Source organism: Pediculus humanus, genomic scaffold (genome assembly GCF_000006295.1).
Source record: "Pediculus humanus corporis 1103172107363 genomic scaffold, whole genome shotgun sequence".
NCBI classification, from domain to species: domain Eukaryota; kingdom Metazoa; phylum Arthropoda; class Insecta; order Psocodea; family Pediculidae; genus Pediculus; species Pediculus humanus.
This window is the reverse complement of record NW_002986993.1, coordinates 179,395-195,769: the sequence shown is the minus strand read 5'-3', so window position 1 is coordinate 195,769 and position 16,375 is coordinate 179,395. Positions and strand designations below refer to the sequence as shown.

At 25.5% G+C, this 16,375-nt stretch overlaps 6 protein-coding genes across 6 annotated transcripts; 2 read left to right on the top strand and 4 right to left on the bottom strand.

Annotated features, from left to right (window-relative positions):
* Nucleotides 1-1,577: 1,577 nt before the first annotated feature.
* Nucleotides 1,578-2,955, bottom strand: Phum_PHUM003510 (zfpl1, putative; the record flags this gene model as incomplete). Its single annotated transcript, XM_002422582.1, has 5 exons — nucleotides 1,578-1,782; nucleotides 1,900-2,180; nucleotides 2,255-2,448; nucleotides 2,521-2,632; nucleotides 2,854-2,955. The coding sequence occupies 5 exons, from the start codon at nucleotides 2,953-2,955 to the stop codon at nucleotides 1,578-1,580; spliced, it is 894 nt and encodes a 297-aa protein (XP_002422627.1).
* Nucleotides 2,956-3,648: 693 nt separating this feature from the next.
* Nucleotides 3,649-4,607, top strand: Phum_PHUM003500 (translin-associated protein X, putative; the record flags this gene model as incomplete). The annotated part of the gene is made up of 2 exons (XM_002422581.1): nucleotides 3,649-3,860; nucleotides 4,001-4,607. 2 exons carry the CDS (start codon nucleotides 3,649-3,651, stop codon nucleotides 4,605-4,607), a joined length of 819 nt encoding a protein of 272 aa, XP_002422626.1.
* A 587-nt stretch (nucleotides 4,608-5,194) lies between these two features.
* On the bottom strand, nucleotides 5,195-8,362 carry Phum_PHUM003490 (uncharacterized protein; the record flags this gene model as incomplete). The annotated part of the gene is made up of 7 exons (XM_002422580.1): nucleotides 5,195-5,350; nucleotides 5,433-5,704; nucleotides 5,781-6,036; nucleotides 6,104-6,373; nucleotides 6,500-6,809; nucleotides 6,993-7,084; nucleotides 7,403-8,362. 7 exons carry the CDS (start codon nucleotides 8,360-8,362, stop codon nucleotides 5,195-5,197), a joined length of 2,316 nt encoding a protein of 771 aa, XP_002422625.1.
* A 2,932-nt stretch (nucleotides 8,363-11,294) lies between these two features.
* On the top strand, nucleotides 11,295-12,174 carry Phum_PHUM003480 (uncharacterized protein; the record flags this gene model as incomplete). Its single annotated transcript, XM_002422579.1, has 4 exons — nucleotides 11,295-11,358; nucleotides 11,428-11,595; nucleotides 11,680-11,959; nucleotides 12,075-12,174. 4 exons carry the CDS (start codon nucleotides 11,295-11,297, stop codon nucleotides 12,172-12,174), a joined length of 612 nt encoding a protein of 203 aa, XP_002422624.1.
* A 366-nt stretch (nucleotides 12,175-12,540) lies between these two features.
* On the bottom strand, nucleotides 12,541-14,626 carry Phum_PHUM003470 (uncharacterized protein; the record flags this gene model as incomplete). Its single annotated transcript, XM_002422578.1, has 5 exons — nucleotides 12,541-12,653; nucleotides 12,960-13,251; nucleotides 13,409-13,626; nucleotides 13,705-14,233; nucleotides 14,534-14,626. 5 exons carry the CDS (start codon nucleotides 14,624-14,626, stop codon nucleotides 12,541-12,543), a joined length of 1,245 nt encoding a protein of 414 aa, XP_002422623.1.
* A 379-nt stretch (nucleotides 14,627-15,005) lies between these two features.
* Phum_PHUM003460 (uncharacterized protein) lies at nucleotides 15,006-16,340 on the bottom strand (the record flags this gene model as incomplete). The annotated part of the gene is made up of 3 exons (XM_002422577.1): nucleotides 15,006-15,557; nucleotides 15,640-16,154; nucleotides 16,244-16,340. The coding sequence occupies 3 exons, from the start codon at nucleotides 16,338-16,340 to the stop codon at nucleotides 15,006-15,008; spliced, it is 1,164 nt and encodes a 387-aa protein (XP_002422622.1).
* Nucleotides 16,341-16,375: the final 35 nt, after the last annotated feature.

Sequence of the window (16,375 nt, the reverse complement as noted above, 5' to 3'; positions counted from 1 at the left end):
AAGAGTCGGAGCCGGAGCTCCGGTTTATCTGGCCGCAGTAATGGAATATCTGGCTGCTGAAGTTCTCGAGTTGGCTGGTAACGCTGCTCGTGACAACAAGAAAACTCGTATCATTCCCAGACATTTGCAGTTGGCCATCAGGAACGACGAAGAGTTGAATAAATTGTTGTCTGGAGTCACCATCGCTCAGGGTGGTGTTTTGCCAAACATTCAAGCTGTTCTTTTGCCCAAGAAAACGGAAAAGAAACCTTAAATTGAAATCGATTCATTTGTATTTTTCTCTACGTCGTTTAAACCGGCCCTTTTCAGGGCCAAAAATTTGACAACACGTTTTGTTGAATGTTTTAAGGTCTCATTTTTTGCCGTTTGCATTCATTTTCCACGGAAATAACATTCTTACCACCAATACGCCCCATTGATGTGAAGATTTACGGTTTTTAGATTTTTTTATAATACTTATTTTATTTTTTTTTAATTAAACCAAACCATTTAATAATTATTAAAACATAACAAAACATTCTCTTGTTTAATCTTTTTCAAATTTTATTCGGTTTAAAATGATATTTTTGCACGTATTTTATGGGATGTTTATTATAGTTATAGTTTGAAACTATTAAAATTATTCTTTCATTCTAAAAAAAAAAAAAAAGGTAAAAATGTCGCCAGGATAAATAATTTTATTTTTCTATATCTCATGTTTACTGTACTTTGTTTTTTTTTTTTTAATGATTTTTATTAATGGTAAGATATTATATACATAATAAATTTTACTCTTTTATATCCAAATAATATAATTGAAAAATTAACGATACATATTAAATGGTGGATATTAAAATAATTTTAGCGGATCGTTTTGATATTACTATCAATTCAGACTGCAATAGTGCATAGTCAGTATGAAAAGGTATTGCGGGTATGTTTGGAATGTTATCAATGTTCATCTAAATCGGATGATATTTTTCCTTATTGTGACGATTATTATTGGCATACTCTAACAGACTCTGTAAAATATGATCTTTTGATTTCTTGTCCCATTGATAAAGCTGATTATTGTGTTAAAAAAGAAACGGAAATTTCAGAAACGAGAACTACTATAAGGGGCTGCACAGGTAAAAAAGATAATCAGGGAAATTTACTTTCCAAAGGTTGTATAAATGTATCTGTAAATGATACTCAAGAAGATGTTTATTGCTTTTGTGATCAATCCAAATGCAATTTTGCTTTTAAATTTAAAACAAATATCCCTTTTACATTTTTACCAATTTTTTTTCTTTCCTTTAATTACATTTTTTAATTTACTTTTTTTTAACATTTTACCAAAAAAAAAAATAATAATAATAATATTTCATCATTTTAAAATTTACAAATCAATGTAATTAATTTAATATGGTTGAATAATTAAATGAATTTGATTTGTTATAATTTTTTTTTTTTTTTACTGATAATAACATATTTTATTTTATTTTATTATTATTATTAATTATTTAACTAATTTACAAGTTGATATTAATTAACAAAAAATCAGTTGACGAATAAATATTTCGATGAAGATTCAATTTGTCCAAATTGATATTTCTCTATGTTTCTTTAACATTTGCAACTCTTATATTAGGATTGTTATGAACATCAAATGATGGATCATCTCTTGTTACAATTTGTCCAAGCCAAGAAAATAATAGAAAAACCATAGTTAAAGTTACCACTAAAAAAATTATTCTCATGCAATATTGATGATAATAAAGTCTTCCTCTGGGAATCGGCCTCCAAAATGATTTCCACCACCTTGAAATATAAAAAAGAAATGTTTGAATTAATAATAATAATGTTATTCTGTTCTGTATAAATATTATTAAATATTAAATACAAAGTTTTTAAATAAAATTATATTACCTAAGCAACAATTCCAAAGCAGTTTTACGTCTATACTTATTTTCATCATGATCATATAAAATGTCTTTGGAATCATTAAAATCTTGGAAAATTCTTTTAGGCAATTGATTTTCTGTTCTGCTCAGAGTAGATGAATCCTCAACATGAACTACTAAGTGTGGATTATCATCTGCATTAGTGGAATTTGTTGGATTTTGATTTATTTCTTTTATGTAATGAGATGTCGATTGTGAATTATCTGATACAGGAATTTTTCTATTTTCTTGTAATGGTTTATTATGTTCGATGAGCTGAAATTTTTTTTCAAAAGTAATTTTATAGATTGATAAAAATTATTATTGAAAATACACAATTGAATATTTACCAATGGCAAACCAAGGCCTGCTCTAGCCCAATTTACTGATGCTAGTTTTTGTTTTAATGCTTCTGCAACTGGAGAAACTAAATGGGGTGGAGGGAAAAGTTCTACTTTACAAGTAGGACATGTGTAACCTGAAGGAGCTGTAGTATTGGGAATTTTCTGTCCCATATCATCAATGCAAGCCCAATGAAAAACATCTACAACAAAATAAAAAACTTAATTCCAATTTAAATTATTAAAAAAGCGATGAAAGTTGAAAATATACTTACGATAACAGGATAATCGTATGCAATCTTCTTTTTTTAATTCAAACATACAAATATCACATACTGGATTGTAATCGCTGTCTTGCAGCCACTGAAGATATGACTGAACAATACACTAGAAAAAAGTTTTAAAAAATATTTTTACTATGTGGAACAACTTTAATATAAACATAAATTTTATTATGTGTACCAGTTCTTTTAGGTACATCAAAAAAAAAAAAAAAAAAACGTGCTGTAATCTAAATACTTAAAAATCAAATTTTATTAAAAAATTGTAACTATTAATTATTAACATAAAAAAAAAAAAACTTATGTAAGTTTAAAAATTTGACATACCCTTGGGTGGTTTGTCACCATACAATCTTCACATACATTTACTCTATGTTCAAAACAAAACTGATTTGTTACTTTTCTCTTCGGACATTTACAAATCCCCATATTTAAAGGATATTTATAATATATATTCGAAACTAATTTTTACAAATTCTACGTTTTTATAATATTTATAGGCGTTTCTCATTCCATACCATTCTAACTTTCTGTCAAATGAAACCTCCACGTAACGATAACAATTCACGAAACTATATATGTAGAACTCGAAATATATCGAAAACAATAAAAAGTCATAGAGAATAATCGTATGCGAAAACGTAAATAATAAAAATTTATTAAAAACAATTTCATTGAGTTTATTTATTTAAAAATATAAATAATAATTTAAAATAATTATGTTAAAATTATATTATTTACGCGTTTTATTATTAATAAATTCGTTGGAATTTGTTGATTTTTGTCATTTGTGAAAAAATGATTGACTTTTTCAATGTGAAATGCTATTATTTTTTTCATCAGGAGAATAAAAAATTATTATTTTGAATTTATTACAAAATATTATTTATATTTAATAATATACTTAACTTTAATTAAATTAGAATTAATTGACCGTTGAATGCAGTAAAGTACGAATATATAAAATATTCTCTTTTTGATAATGGATAAAATAAGTAAATAAAGATAACATAAAGTAAGTAATAGATAAAGTATGGATTTCATTTTAATATTGTTGCTAATTATTGTTTTTTGAATAATTTAAAGTTTTTTTTTTTATTATTATTTGTAGCAAATTATAAAATGCCTAAGGGATCTTCAGAATTTGTTATTGGCAGTCAAGCCAAAGAAGCTTTAAAAAAAATTGATGAAAATTCTAAAACAATTCAGTTATTTAAAAATTATTCTAGGCAATTAGATGCAAAATCAGATAAATATGAAAGATTAGTTAAAATTAGCAGGGATATAACAATTGAAAGCAAAAGAATAATTTTTTTACTTCATACAATTGACAGGTGAGATGAAAATATTCGTTTCGTTAATTATTATTATTGTCACCATTTTAATGATTATTATTATTATTTTTTTTTAATAGTAAAAAAAAACTTAATTAAAAATTTATCAAATTAACAATTGTTTTATTTATAAATTGTAGTGACAAGAAGAAAGAATTAGTTTTGAATCAGGCGGAATTGAGATTACAAAATCTTTTGAACCAGAACTTTAAAAATATTGCTAAAGAATTAGATGAAGAAGATCATTACCTTTATCACAGAGCCTTTTCACCTGGCATTCAAGAATTTATAGAAGCATTAATTTATTTTAATTATTTAAAGCATAAAAGAATTTTTAATTTGTCTTACTATCAAGCAAAGTTTGAGTTTAAAATTATTGAAAAACATGAAAATTCCTATAAGGAAAGTGACAGGAAAATTGTCACTACTTTGGTACAAAATGATTTTTTACTCGGCCTATTGGATGCAACAGGTGAACTCATGAGAAAATGTATTAATAATTTAGGTTCAGGTGAAATTACAGATTGTGGTGACACTTGTGACTTTGTCAGAAATGTATATTCTGGTTTTTTGTCTCTTTCCTATTTTGGATGTAAAGAAGTTTTAAGGAAATTGATTGTTTTGAAACAAACCCTTTTAAAAATTGAAATGGTTTGCTACAATATTCATATTAGAGGAAATGAAATGTTAAATCACATTCTCTCAGATATAGATGAATTTAAGACATATGTTGGAAAAGACGAATAGATAGTGACTCTCGTTTTAAAAATAAAATTAAATAAAATGCAATTTACTTATTTTGTAAAAAAAAAATTAATAAAAGTATTATTTTTATTATTAATTTCTATAATTTATTTTAATGAAACAATATTGATTTTTAATACAGTGATGATTAAATTTCATTAAAAAAATTTTCAATTTTTTTTATTGTCTTTGGTCAAATTGTTCATGGCGGTTACAAATTTTTAAAAATTCTATAATTAAGCCTGATTTGAAAACCAAATTTTTTTTTTTAATTTTTCTTTCAGGAATGAATAGAAATTATACTTTTTAAAGGAAATTTATTGATAGCACAAAAATTTATGAGAAATTAATTTTATTTTTTATTTTTTTTTTACATAAATAGCCTTAATCAAATTAACTTAATTCAAATTTCATTTTTATAAACTTTAAGTTAGTTTTTGACTTACGTAGTCTTTGTAATAATAAATTTAATAAGTTTTTTTTTTTCCCAATTCTTGAATTAAATTAAAAGGTTTTTAAAATTTTACTTCATCTTCATGGAAAGTTTAAAAGTTTGTACTTAATTTAGAATTTATTATAATTTTTAATTTTCAAGGAACCCAATCTGTTTGAGGACATAAATACAATTGACTTGTTGCCCTATGAGGTGGTGTGAATTCGTTAGTACCAGGCTGACAATGATCAGAAGTTATGGCTATAGGTTCAGTATTGAACATGTCAATTGAATAAAGAGCACTAGGAATAATCTGAAAATTTAACAATTAAATTAAATCGCTAAAATAAATTCTAAACTATAGCCTTAGCCTTCTATAATGTTTAATTGTTTACCTGAGTGGGATCGTCAATCGTGTCATTAGACACTAATTTTATAGACTGTGGCTCTTCCAAAAACGTAGAAAACGTATAAGGGGATTCTTGATCCAAGTCGGAATAAGATGATAAATCTATGTCGAAAGGTGTAGAAGCAGTTTCACTACTTTCATCAATCGAATACGCTTGATTTATATAATTAGAGTCTATTATTTCTTCTGTAATTAGCGGAGGTGTGTTACCCACATTATATCCCAAAACGACTGGAAAAGGAGGATTGGTCGCCATACCTGTCAACCGATAATTACTTTTAAAAACACATAAAAAAAAAAAAGGTTTTATGATGTGTTAAAAATTTAATATTACCTGAACAATTTTTTGTGATATCCGATGGATGAACCGATGGATTATTTTGAATTTTATTAACTTTTTTCAATTTGGAATGCATTCTGATTTTGGGGAAGTACAAACAAACGAGGATTATTGTGGCTGCGGCTAAATTTGTACAAGATGTCCGATGCATCTGCCATACTTCGGTACCTATTGCTACTGCCCAAAAGCTAATTATAATTGATACGAGTGAAGCACTGATTAATATCCAACGAGATTCATCATTATTGCTCTGGAAAAAATTAATCATTTTATTTATTTATTTTTTTTGGGGTAACAGAACAAGATTTGTAACGTACTTTTGAACAGACACGAATTGACAAAACAATGGTTGCAAATAATAGTAAAATAGGATAAGACATTGACAATATTAAATGACAATCTAAACCATTGGGAGGATAACACATCCAGTGACCCATTTTATATTCTGTTACTGGTGGCTTTAAAATGAGCCAAATACTGGAAATAAAGCCTTGTAATAACGTAAATATTCCAGAATAAGTCAAAAGGGTGAACGGTTTTGTAACTTGTGCTTTTCCAGGTGTGATTTGCTGGAAATAAGTCCAAATCTAAAAATAAATGCACACTATCAACATAAATTGAAGCAAATGTGATTCTTCTAAACTTTCAGGTAGCCCATTCTCTCACATTTACTTTTAAATTTACATTTTATTAAAAAAAAATTGAATATCCACCTTAATTAACATTCCGGAAAATATCATAGCATACGATAAACTGGGTGCAAATCTTCTAATTGCACAAATAGACGTTAATGGTGTCAACAAAAAGCTGAGGTTTGTTGAAAAAAGTAAAAACAAACCAATGAGTATGACATAGCCGATAACAGAAGTACCTGATGTAAGACCTCCGTTGGGTAAAGCAGCAAAAGTAGCAAAATATTGTGATATTACCATAGTTAATAATGTACCTAAAAGTGTTAAACATGCCAATGTACCTGTAAGTGGATCGCTAAGACTCGAATAAACCATAGGTTTGGTCAAAAATCTATCAACGTCTTGATGAAATGCAGAGAAATTTTTATCTAAACAAAAAAAAAAAAAAACTTATAATTAAGGTACGACTATCATTTTCTTCTTATAGAAAATACCTACCGATATTAATATTATTTTGAAAATTTTCTTTATTTTTATTCCATTCATTTATATTTCTTCCAGAATCCGTTCTAACCGTTTTAGCTTCCAGACATCGACATTCTGGATCGGACAGGTTTTCGTTATCACAACGAGTACTTGATAAAGAAGAAAAATTTTCATAAACTTCTAAATTTTTATGACTGTCATAAATCATTATCTAAAAAAAAATTCAATTAAAAATTATTCTATTCTATTTATTAATAAAATTTTATTTATGTTTAATAATAATAATAATAATAATTTATTTATTAAAAATGTTTTAATAGAAAAGAATAGACAACTGATAATCACGTTTTGTACGTTTTTTTTAAAATTTGTAAAAATTTAAAGAAACAGGTTTCGAAATCGATTTAAATTCCTTATTTTAAAATAATAATAATAATAATAATAATAATAAATTTGACCGCATTATCAACTACTACTTCATTAAGAATATAATCGTACCTTGTGTAAATGAACATGACTATCGGAAAATTGAAATAAATATTCAACTAATTGATATGATTTTTCATTATCAGACCAGGAATTATCAGGTTCGTCAAGAAAATTTTTTATTATTTCTCTACCGGAAGTTGTTGAAAAATTTGTACATGGATTTTCCGTAGGGTGACATAATTTTTCAACGGCTTTTATTAAACTTTTCGAAATCCTTTCACCTATTTTTTTAATTTTTTGTACCGTTTTAGTTCTTTCAATCAAATCTAATTCGTCTTCCATTCCTGGTAAAATTGAATTTTCCATAAAATAATTTTCAAAATTGTTTTCTTTTTCAGGATGTGCCACGATGGAAAAAACTCTCATGGATTTATTATTAGAAATTATTTTTAAATCTTCACGAGAAACGACGTCGGTGAATAAAATTATATTTTTCCATCTTCTTTTTTTATCAAAAAATTCTTCGTCATTATTCGTCGTCTTTGGTAGATTTTTAAATAGTAAATAATGTTCTTCGGATGTCAATAGAGAAACTAACGGAATTTTAGATTTAATGACGACATTTTGTAATTCTTCACCGATGTCTTCCTCATCCACGTTTAACATCCAAGGTATGCAAAAATCATTTTTTTTTATTGATTTTATTAAATTTTTAACCAAAGAAGAACTAAATTTCGAATTACTGTAAATGACGGCAAATCTTTCCCATTGAAATTCTTGCAAGAAATTGTAAACGGCATCCATTAAAACCGATACGGAATTGGTATTTATATCAGTACCGATAACTGGAATTTTTAATTCTTCCAGTGATTTTTGTATATCAACTTCTTTTTCCAAACCTACATCATCTATTACGCATAATTTAAATGGTAAATTTTCCTCCGTGGATTTATTATTATTTATTTGAAGTTGTGGTAAAAATTCAATTAGTTGTGTCGTTGCCGTTCTACTCCTTCCGCAACTATCCATTATTTGTAAACCTGAAAAATTTTTTTTCTCAATATTATATAGTATAAATTATAATTTAAAAAAAAAAAAAAACAGATTATGTAATTTTTTGTAGTTAATAATTAAGATTTTAATTAATATATACGGTTACGATTTAAAATAAAATAAAAAAAAAATATATTAATTGTTAATAGAGTAAGAAATTATGTGGGAAAAACTTTTGAAATTATGTAATTATCCAAAAAAACCATTATTATTATTATTTTTTTTAAAATATTTAAATATGAGTAAGATTTTTCACATTACTTTTATTCAAATACGTTAAAAATTTTTTGGTTTTAACCCCCTCCCCCCAAAAAAAAAAAGGGGAAAGATAAATGGTTATAGTAAGGTTTAGGTATATATAACTTTCTAAACATTATATCTTCAGGACGTATTTTTTTTTAAATTACATCCTTTCCTGCATTTTATTATTATTATAAGTACCTACCAATATTACTTTTGGCGCAAATTTAGACACACCCGGTTTTTTTTTTTTTTGTGAAAGCTAAAAAAAAAACTTTCTCGTCTTTTTTTTTTTATTAGTTATAATAATAATGTACCTAAAGAGACATTTGCCGATGAACCACTCCATATTTTTTTATTCAATTCATCAACCATCCATTTTAATGCCTCCGATTTTAAAACTCCAAATGAATTTTTTTCACCACAATTGAAAAGTCCAGATCCACGTTTTTTTATATTTAATATTGCACCTAAAAATTTTTTTAAAAAAAAAAAAACAAATCCTTTAAGGAAACCTTTTTTTTTTTTAAATATTAAATTATTCAAAGTAAAAACATCTTAACTATCCAAAAAAAAAAAAAAAAAAACAATGCCAAATTATGCGTAATGAATATATAAGAAATCTCAAGAAAGGGAATCCCCCGTTTTTTTTAAATTTAAATTTTATAATTTTAAAATGATTGATTGATTGATTTCGCATGTTTAATTATAAAATATTAAAAATAATTATCACGTATCGATTTATATATATATATATAAATATCATCTATGATAGATGTCTACTTTTTCCGTTAATTTATTATTTTACCAATTATTGCTACGGTTAATTTGTAAACAAAAGAATTTTCGTAACGATAACTTTTGAATGTTACCTAATAAAAATGTTATTTTTTTTTTGTTTAAACAAAACAATTGTTTTTATATTTAAAAAAAAAAAAAAACTATGATGATAAAACATGGTAGTAAAAAAAAAAAAAAATGTTTTGAAAATACCTACTACTTTCTTAAAAAAATTACCTCGAGGAATCAAATCTACTTTCTAACAAACTTTTCACTCGCAAATTATTATTATTATTACTAATAATCGAAATAAAATTAATTATTATTTTCGTGTCCTTATTTTACAAAGTTAATTATTTATAATATTTAATTATTATTAAAATAATCCGTTTATTGTTTTACGTTATGCGATGGAAAATAATACGTAAAAAAAACGAACCGAAAAAATTTAAAAAAAAAAAAAAAAGTAATTCAGGTACGCATAAAATTTCGATTCAAATTTTTTTTACAATAAGAAATTTTATAAATTATAAAAAAGTTTATTTATTTATTTATTTGTTAAGAAGCAGTTATGGTTTTATTATTTAATAACAATTTGAATTCAAAAAAATAAATTAAAATTGTCACATTAAACAACGGAATTGCTATAAAAACATTAACTTTCTCTTAAATTAAATATTCCGATTAATAATAATAATAATAATAATAAAAATAATAATAATAAATTTTGGCCTTTTGATGAAAAACCATTTAAAAAAAAAAAAAAAACATAATTTTTATAAACAATAATTTATGTATTGAAATTGTTTTATTGTCAACAGGAAATCATTCCAAAATTAATTATTTAGATTATCAAAAAGGTTTCCCCCCCCCCCATTAATAACTAAAATATTTTAATTTCATAGCAAAAAAAAAAAAATCAATTTTATTAAATTAAAAAAATTTAAATAATTAATTAATAATTAATTATTTTTAGGTTAATGAATAAAAAAAGTTATTTTGGCATACCAATAACAACTTGAGCATCCGAATTAATTAATTTTATTTCAGGTTTTCCTCCAGGTTCGAAATCTGATGAAAATGTACCATAATTTCCAAAATTAAATAAAATAAAAACGATAAATAATTTTTTTACAAAAATATTAGAAAAACTAAAAAAAAAACTTTTCGATGATGAACGCGATGATACTCTTTTCATTTTTATACATTTGTCACACCAAAATTTAATAATAATAATAATAATAATTATAACCGGCGTTTTAATACGTATTATATTTAAATAAAAAAAAAAAAAAATTAAAAAGTTCTTATTAAAACCGCTACTAACATAAGACTGAGTTTAAAAAAAAAAAAAAAAAATTTAGTTAAAGAAGGGGAAATTATTTAAATGAAAATATTGAACCTGAAATTTTATTGTCGACAAAGATTGTTGGTCTACTTTCTTCCTATTTGGTACCTAAGATTCTCGTGACCTACGTTTATTATATGACGCCTACTGACCTCCACGAGAGAGAGAAAAAACCGTTAAAAAAACCAAAAGAAAGTGAAAAAGTAGACTGAGTAGATGCAGATTCAACTTTTATATTAAAAAAAAAAAAAAAAAATTTTTTTTCTTAAAGAAAATTACCTATAGCTGATATCCATATTGTTTTATGCCATTTTTTTTTTTTTTTTTTTTTTTTTTTTACTTTAAAACATTAATTTTATCATTATTATTCTTAATTTCATTTTAATTTAAAGGGGAAAATTCAATATTGTATTAATATAATGGTTGTCATGGAAATATATAACCTTTAAGTATTAACTTGCTTTAATATACTTAAAACTTTTTGTTCTTGTAATAATAATAATAATAATAATAATAATAAAATTATAGAAAAAGACATCAATGGGATCAAACATTGAAGATCCATTTTATGAAAATTTAACATTAGGTTTAGTTAAAGTTCTTGGTGAGATATAAAAAATTAAGAAAATTTATTTGTTGTTGTTGTTGTTGTAAACATGAGTAAATGTTCCAGAAAATACACCGGGAATATGTGATGTACAATTGGAAAATAGATTACCATGTGAACAAATGCAAATATCCAGCTGGGAACAAAGACATAGTTGCGTTTTACCAAATGATATGAAACAGTTTTACTTATCAACTGATGGTTTTAAATTAACGTGGAATTATGAATATGCAGGTTTTATTATTATTATTATTATTATATTTTTAATATTATTATTATTATTATTATTATTATTAAATTTTTTGTTTTTTTTCCAAGGTGAAATTCTATCAATTGGTAACATGAAAATAAATTCTTTAGCCGATTTAAAACGTATGGGTGGGATAAAAGCACAGGGGGATACAGATTGTCCGACATTATTTGATATTGATATGTGCAATCAAAAGGATGAAGATGGAAAACCAAATTTTTGTCTCCGTTGTAAAATATTTGAAATTGATTCGTGTCACGGAAATGGACGAATTTGTTTAGTTTATTTAGAAAAAAATGAACATAATTTAGATAAGAGAGAAAATCCAAAAATATGGCTCCTTGATAGGTGGCTTAAAAAAAAAAAAGAAAAAATTAAACGACTCATACGACTTTCCGTTAAATATAAAAATATATTTTATCCTTTTTTTTTTTTTTTAGAAGTTTCGAATGGCATCTTTTAGCAGATTCGTTTACAAAATATTTTCGAATGATGTTGGTACATCAAGGTTTACCCCAATGGCAATATCGTTTTACCACCATGGGACTCACTCAGTTTTCTGAAGTAAAAATTTTTTTTTCAAATTTATATATAAATAAATTTTAAATGATATATTTTTGTAAAGTAAATTGTTACCGTACAAAAAATAAATTAAAATTTTTATTTAGGAAATGATGGTGTTGATAGCTCCTCATCTTCTACAACCAAATTACAATACTTCCGTTAATGATTGGCCTTCCGTGGATAATGAACCAATAAATCAATTAGATCCTTCCGTTTTTCGAAATACCAAAGAAAAAAATCGACAAGAGAAAACGTAGGATCAAAGTATTAAAATGTAATGAGAGCTACCATTTTTTTTTTTTTTTATATTACCAGTTAAACATATTTTACATATGAATTTTTTTTCAATCTTATAAATTTAGTTTTTAGCAATCATCATCAATAAAATCACTCAAATCTTCATCCGTTTGTATCGGCACATATTCATCCGATGATCCATCGGTTAAAAATGGGTCTTCTACTTCTTCGTCTTCATCATCTTCGGTAAAAAGAGCAGCATCATCATCATCATCATCATCATCTCGTTTAATATTTTTACGCTTACGTTTATTAGGCAATGGCGAAGAGACTAAAAAAAATTTAATTCAACCTTCTTCTTGGATCCAAGTAACATAATTTAAATCTTATAAAATTAAAAAATAATTTCATTTATTTGGAAACCTGATGTTTATGCAAAATTAGTTCTAATAGTATTGACAAATAAAAGAGTTAGCGTTAACAATGTCGGGATTTAACAAATCTTCGTAAAATGTATTAAAATCTGTCGTGTGCGAATTACAACTACGATGGAAACAGCAAATGTAGCCTTCGGGAGGATGATAAAATTGTTTGCGATGTGTAGAATTACGACGATAACAATTACTCCCATAAATGCAAGGAGGTTTCTCACCTGGTGAACGGCAAGTATAAGACGTAGATTCATTTTGTTCTAAATTATGATTATTAGAATTTCCTGCAGGATGTCGAAATTCTACTTTATGCTTATTGTTTAATCTATAACATGATGCACCATATGGACACATGGGCCTGTTTTCATAAGGAACAAAATCTGCATCTCCCGGATGACTAAACTCAAGCTTGTGTTGGGTATTTTTTCTATAAATCACAAACAATTTAAAAAGATTATAAAATTCCTGTTATTTAAAAAAAAAAAAAAGAAAGGAAAATATTTAAAATTAATTACCTGTAACAATTTTCTCCATATTGACAAATTGTGCGCTTAACATTATTAACATTATTGGTCTTATTTTTTTCTTTCGATTCTTTAATTGATGTGTTTAGATCACCTGGATTTACCATTTGAACAATATTATCTTCAGTCTTTTGTACAACTTCACAAATATTTTCTGTAATGGGTTTTGATTCATATGAATCAAAGTTATCAGTATTACTTCCTGAATTATTATTTTCGATGGAAGCAGCAGGACAGTCAATTGAAGAGCAGGCACTATCTAAATCTAATAAAAATTAATTATTTAACACATTGCATTTAAGTAAACATATAACAATGCTTAATAGATTCACATTACTTGGTTCTATTTTAATTTTTTTCTTAACATGTTCTTCCAGCTGTTTACTATTAGAATTTTGACTTAATGAAGGTAATGAACTACAAGGATGGTCAATATCGTACATATGCAAGGGTAATTTTCGAGTTTTTTCAAAATCAGGAGATCCTAGCCTATTAGATCTACTCATTTCTTTTATATTGATCACATCACTTTTGTTCTTATCAAAACTAATATTATTTAAAGAAGACAAAGTATCACTGTTTTCACACATATTCAATTTAGTGTCATTTTCATTTTTAAAACTTGATTCGCTGTTTAAACGATAATCATTTAATTTCTCTATTCCACTTTTGTGATCAATTATCGATAACTGTACACTTTCAACTTCTTTGTTGTTTTGCTTTTCTTTTGTTTTTATCTGGAACCAATAATCATCAGGTAACAATCCTATGCAATCACCAACTTTTAAAATTTCTTCTTCATCTTTATTAAGTTGCAAAACAGGAGGTGTTCCATTTCTTGTAAAAAAACATGGATTTGTGTGAAGCTAAAAAGTTTATTTTTCATTTAAGTTAATTTCTGATAATTTTAAATAAAAACCTTAAAGTATTTTTTTGACCTTACCGCTGTTAAACATATTCTATTATCCGATAAATAGGTTAATTTCCATGATTTCTGGAAATTTCTTATCATGGCACTGGAATATAATAAAATTAAATTTAAGGCATGGTTATTTTTTTAAATATATAATTTAAATCAAATTTTTTTGTTTTACTTTAAGAAATTAAGAAATGATTAGTAGAAACATCAAATAATTACGTAGGAAATATTATTTTCAAGAACTCACCTCATCTACAGTTTTTCGACCTAATACGAATGAATTTTTTGAATCTAATTCAATTATTTGATTCGACTCTAAATTTACTAGTATTAGACTCATAATTGAACATTGGTCTTCATATTATGACACTTAAATTACGGTTAAAAATGACGTGGGAATAGAATACTAAAAAAGTGGGCTTCTGATTATTGTAACTGCGTTACTAAAAAAAAAAAAATTTTTTAAGTTGTGTTCATTTAAATTTTATATTTATTTTGCTTTAAAAGTTTAAAAATTCAATATTAATCGTGATTTTTTTTTACTAAAATCAATTTTCCTACATATCTGTAAGTATTTCATATATTTTTTTAAAATTTTATTTTATTTTTTTTACAATTAAAAAAAAAAGGTTTTTATGGTTTAACAAGTTTTGCGGTACAAAAATAAATAATACTAAAGTAAGAAAATATGGTTCATAATAAACAATATAAATAACGATTTACGTGCAGTTTGAACACAAGTTTTTTGTTTTATCTAAATTTAAAGAACACTTTTGAAATAAATTATTAAAATGATTTTCCAAATCTGTTTCTATACAATTCAGTGTTTTCCCTTCCGTTTCCGGCAAGAATACGTATAAGAAAACACTGCCCAAAGCTGCACATAAACCAAAAAATCCAAATGCTCCAGCAAGTGAAAAACTATACTGGAGAGAATAATACGTTTTTATAAAAACGAAAGCTTGTATATATGATATTGCTGCAACAACTCCACTGGCTATTCCTCTGCCCTTGAAAGGAAAAACCTCACTAATAAGCATCCAAGGTATTTGACCTATTCCAAGGCTCCAAATAAAATTTAGTAAAATAAATAGAACAACAGGAACCCACAACGCATTATAGTCAGAGAAAAAAAAGCCATAAATAGAAAGTAACCCATTGATGAGAGCACAACCTAGCATGGACAATATTGACACCCAACGTTTTCCCATTTTCGGTACTAATATCATACCACTAATATATCCAACCATACCTACTATTGAAGATATTGCCTAAAAAAAAAAAAAACCTTTTTAAGTATATTTATTTGTTTTCAGATAACCATTGATAGAAGAAATTGTTAAATATTATTACCGTCACCCAAATGGGATTAACTGGAGTGCCAAATTCATTTAAAATACTGATCATAAACGGTCGAATGTTTGTAACACCAACAATATGACTAAATCCAAAATAAAATGCAACGAGAAGAGCAGGTAGTAACACTGATTTATTAAATAATTCGGTAAATCCAGCAGCTTTCATAATTTTATTAAATGCACATTTTTTTTTAGCATTAGATTCACTTAAATAATTTTCACTTAAATTAAATTCGTTTATTTTATTCCCTTTAATATTTAATTGATGATTTAGTTCTAAAAATTCTTTGCGGATAATTTCCGGTTTCACCCATCCCCTGAGCCAGCACAAACTTTTTATGGCATGATCAATTTTTTTTTTCGACAGTAACCAAATGGGAGATTCTGGTATCCATGATATGAAAAACATTGATAAAATCGGTATAAAACAACAAACGCTTGACATTGTTTTCCAATCGATGATTAAACCCAAAAAATAAACAAAAGAAAATCCGAGAGATACGCTTAATTCTGGAATAAATATTTTATATATATATCAATAATTGTTAATAAAGGTTTAAATAATAAAAAATTTAAAAAAAAAAAAAAAACCGTTATACCAGCATAAGATGTCAAAATTGCTCTTAATTTCGGTTGTGTTATTTCTCCCAAATATGTTATATGAGGAGCATCCATGAATCCAATACTTATACCCATTATTATTTCAGCGGTAAATAAATGATAAATTTGTG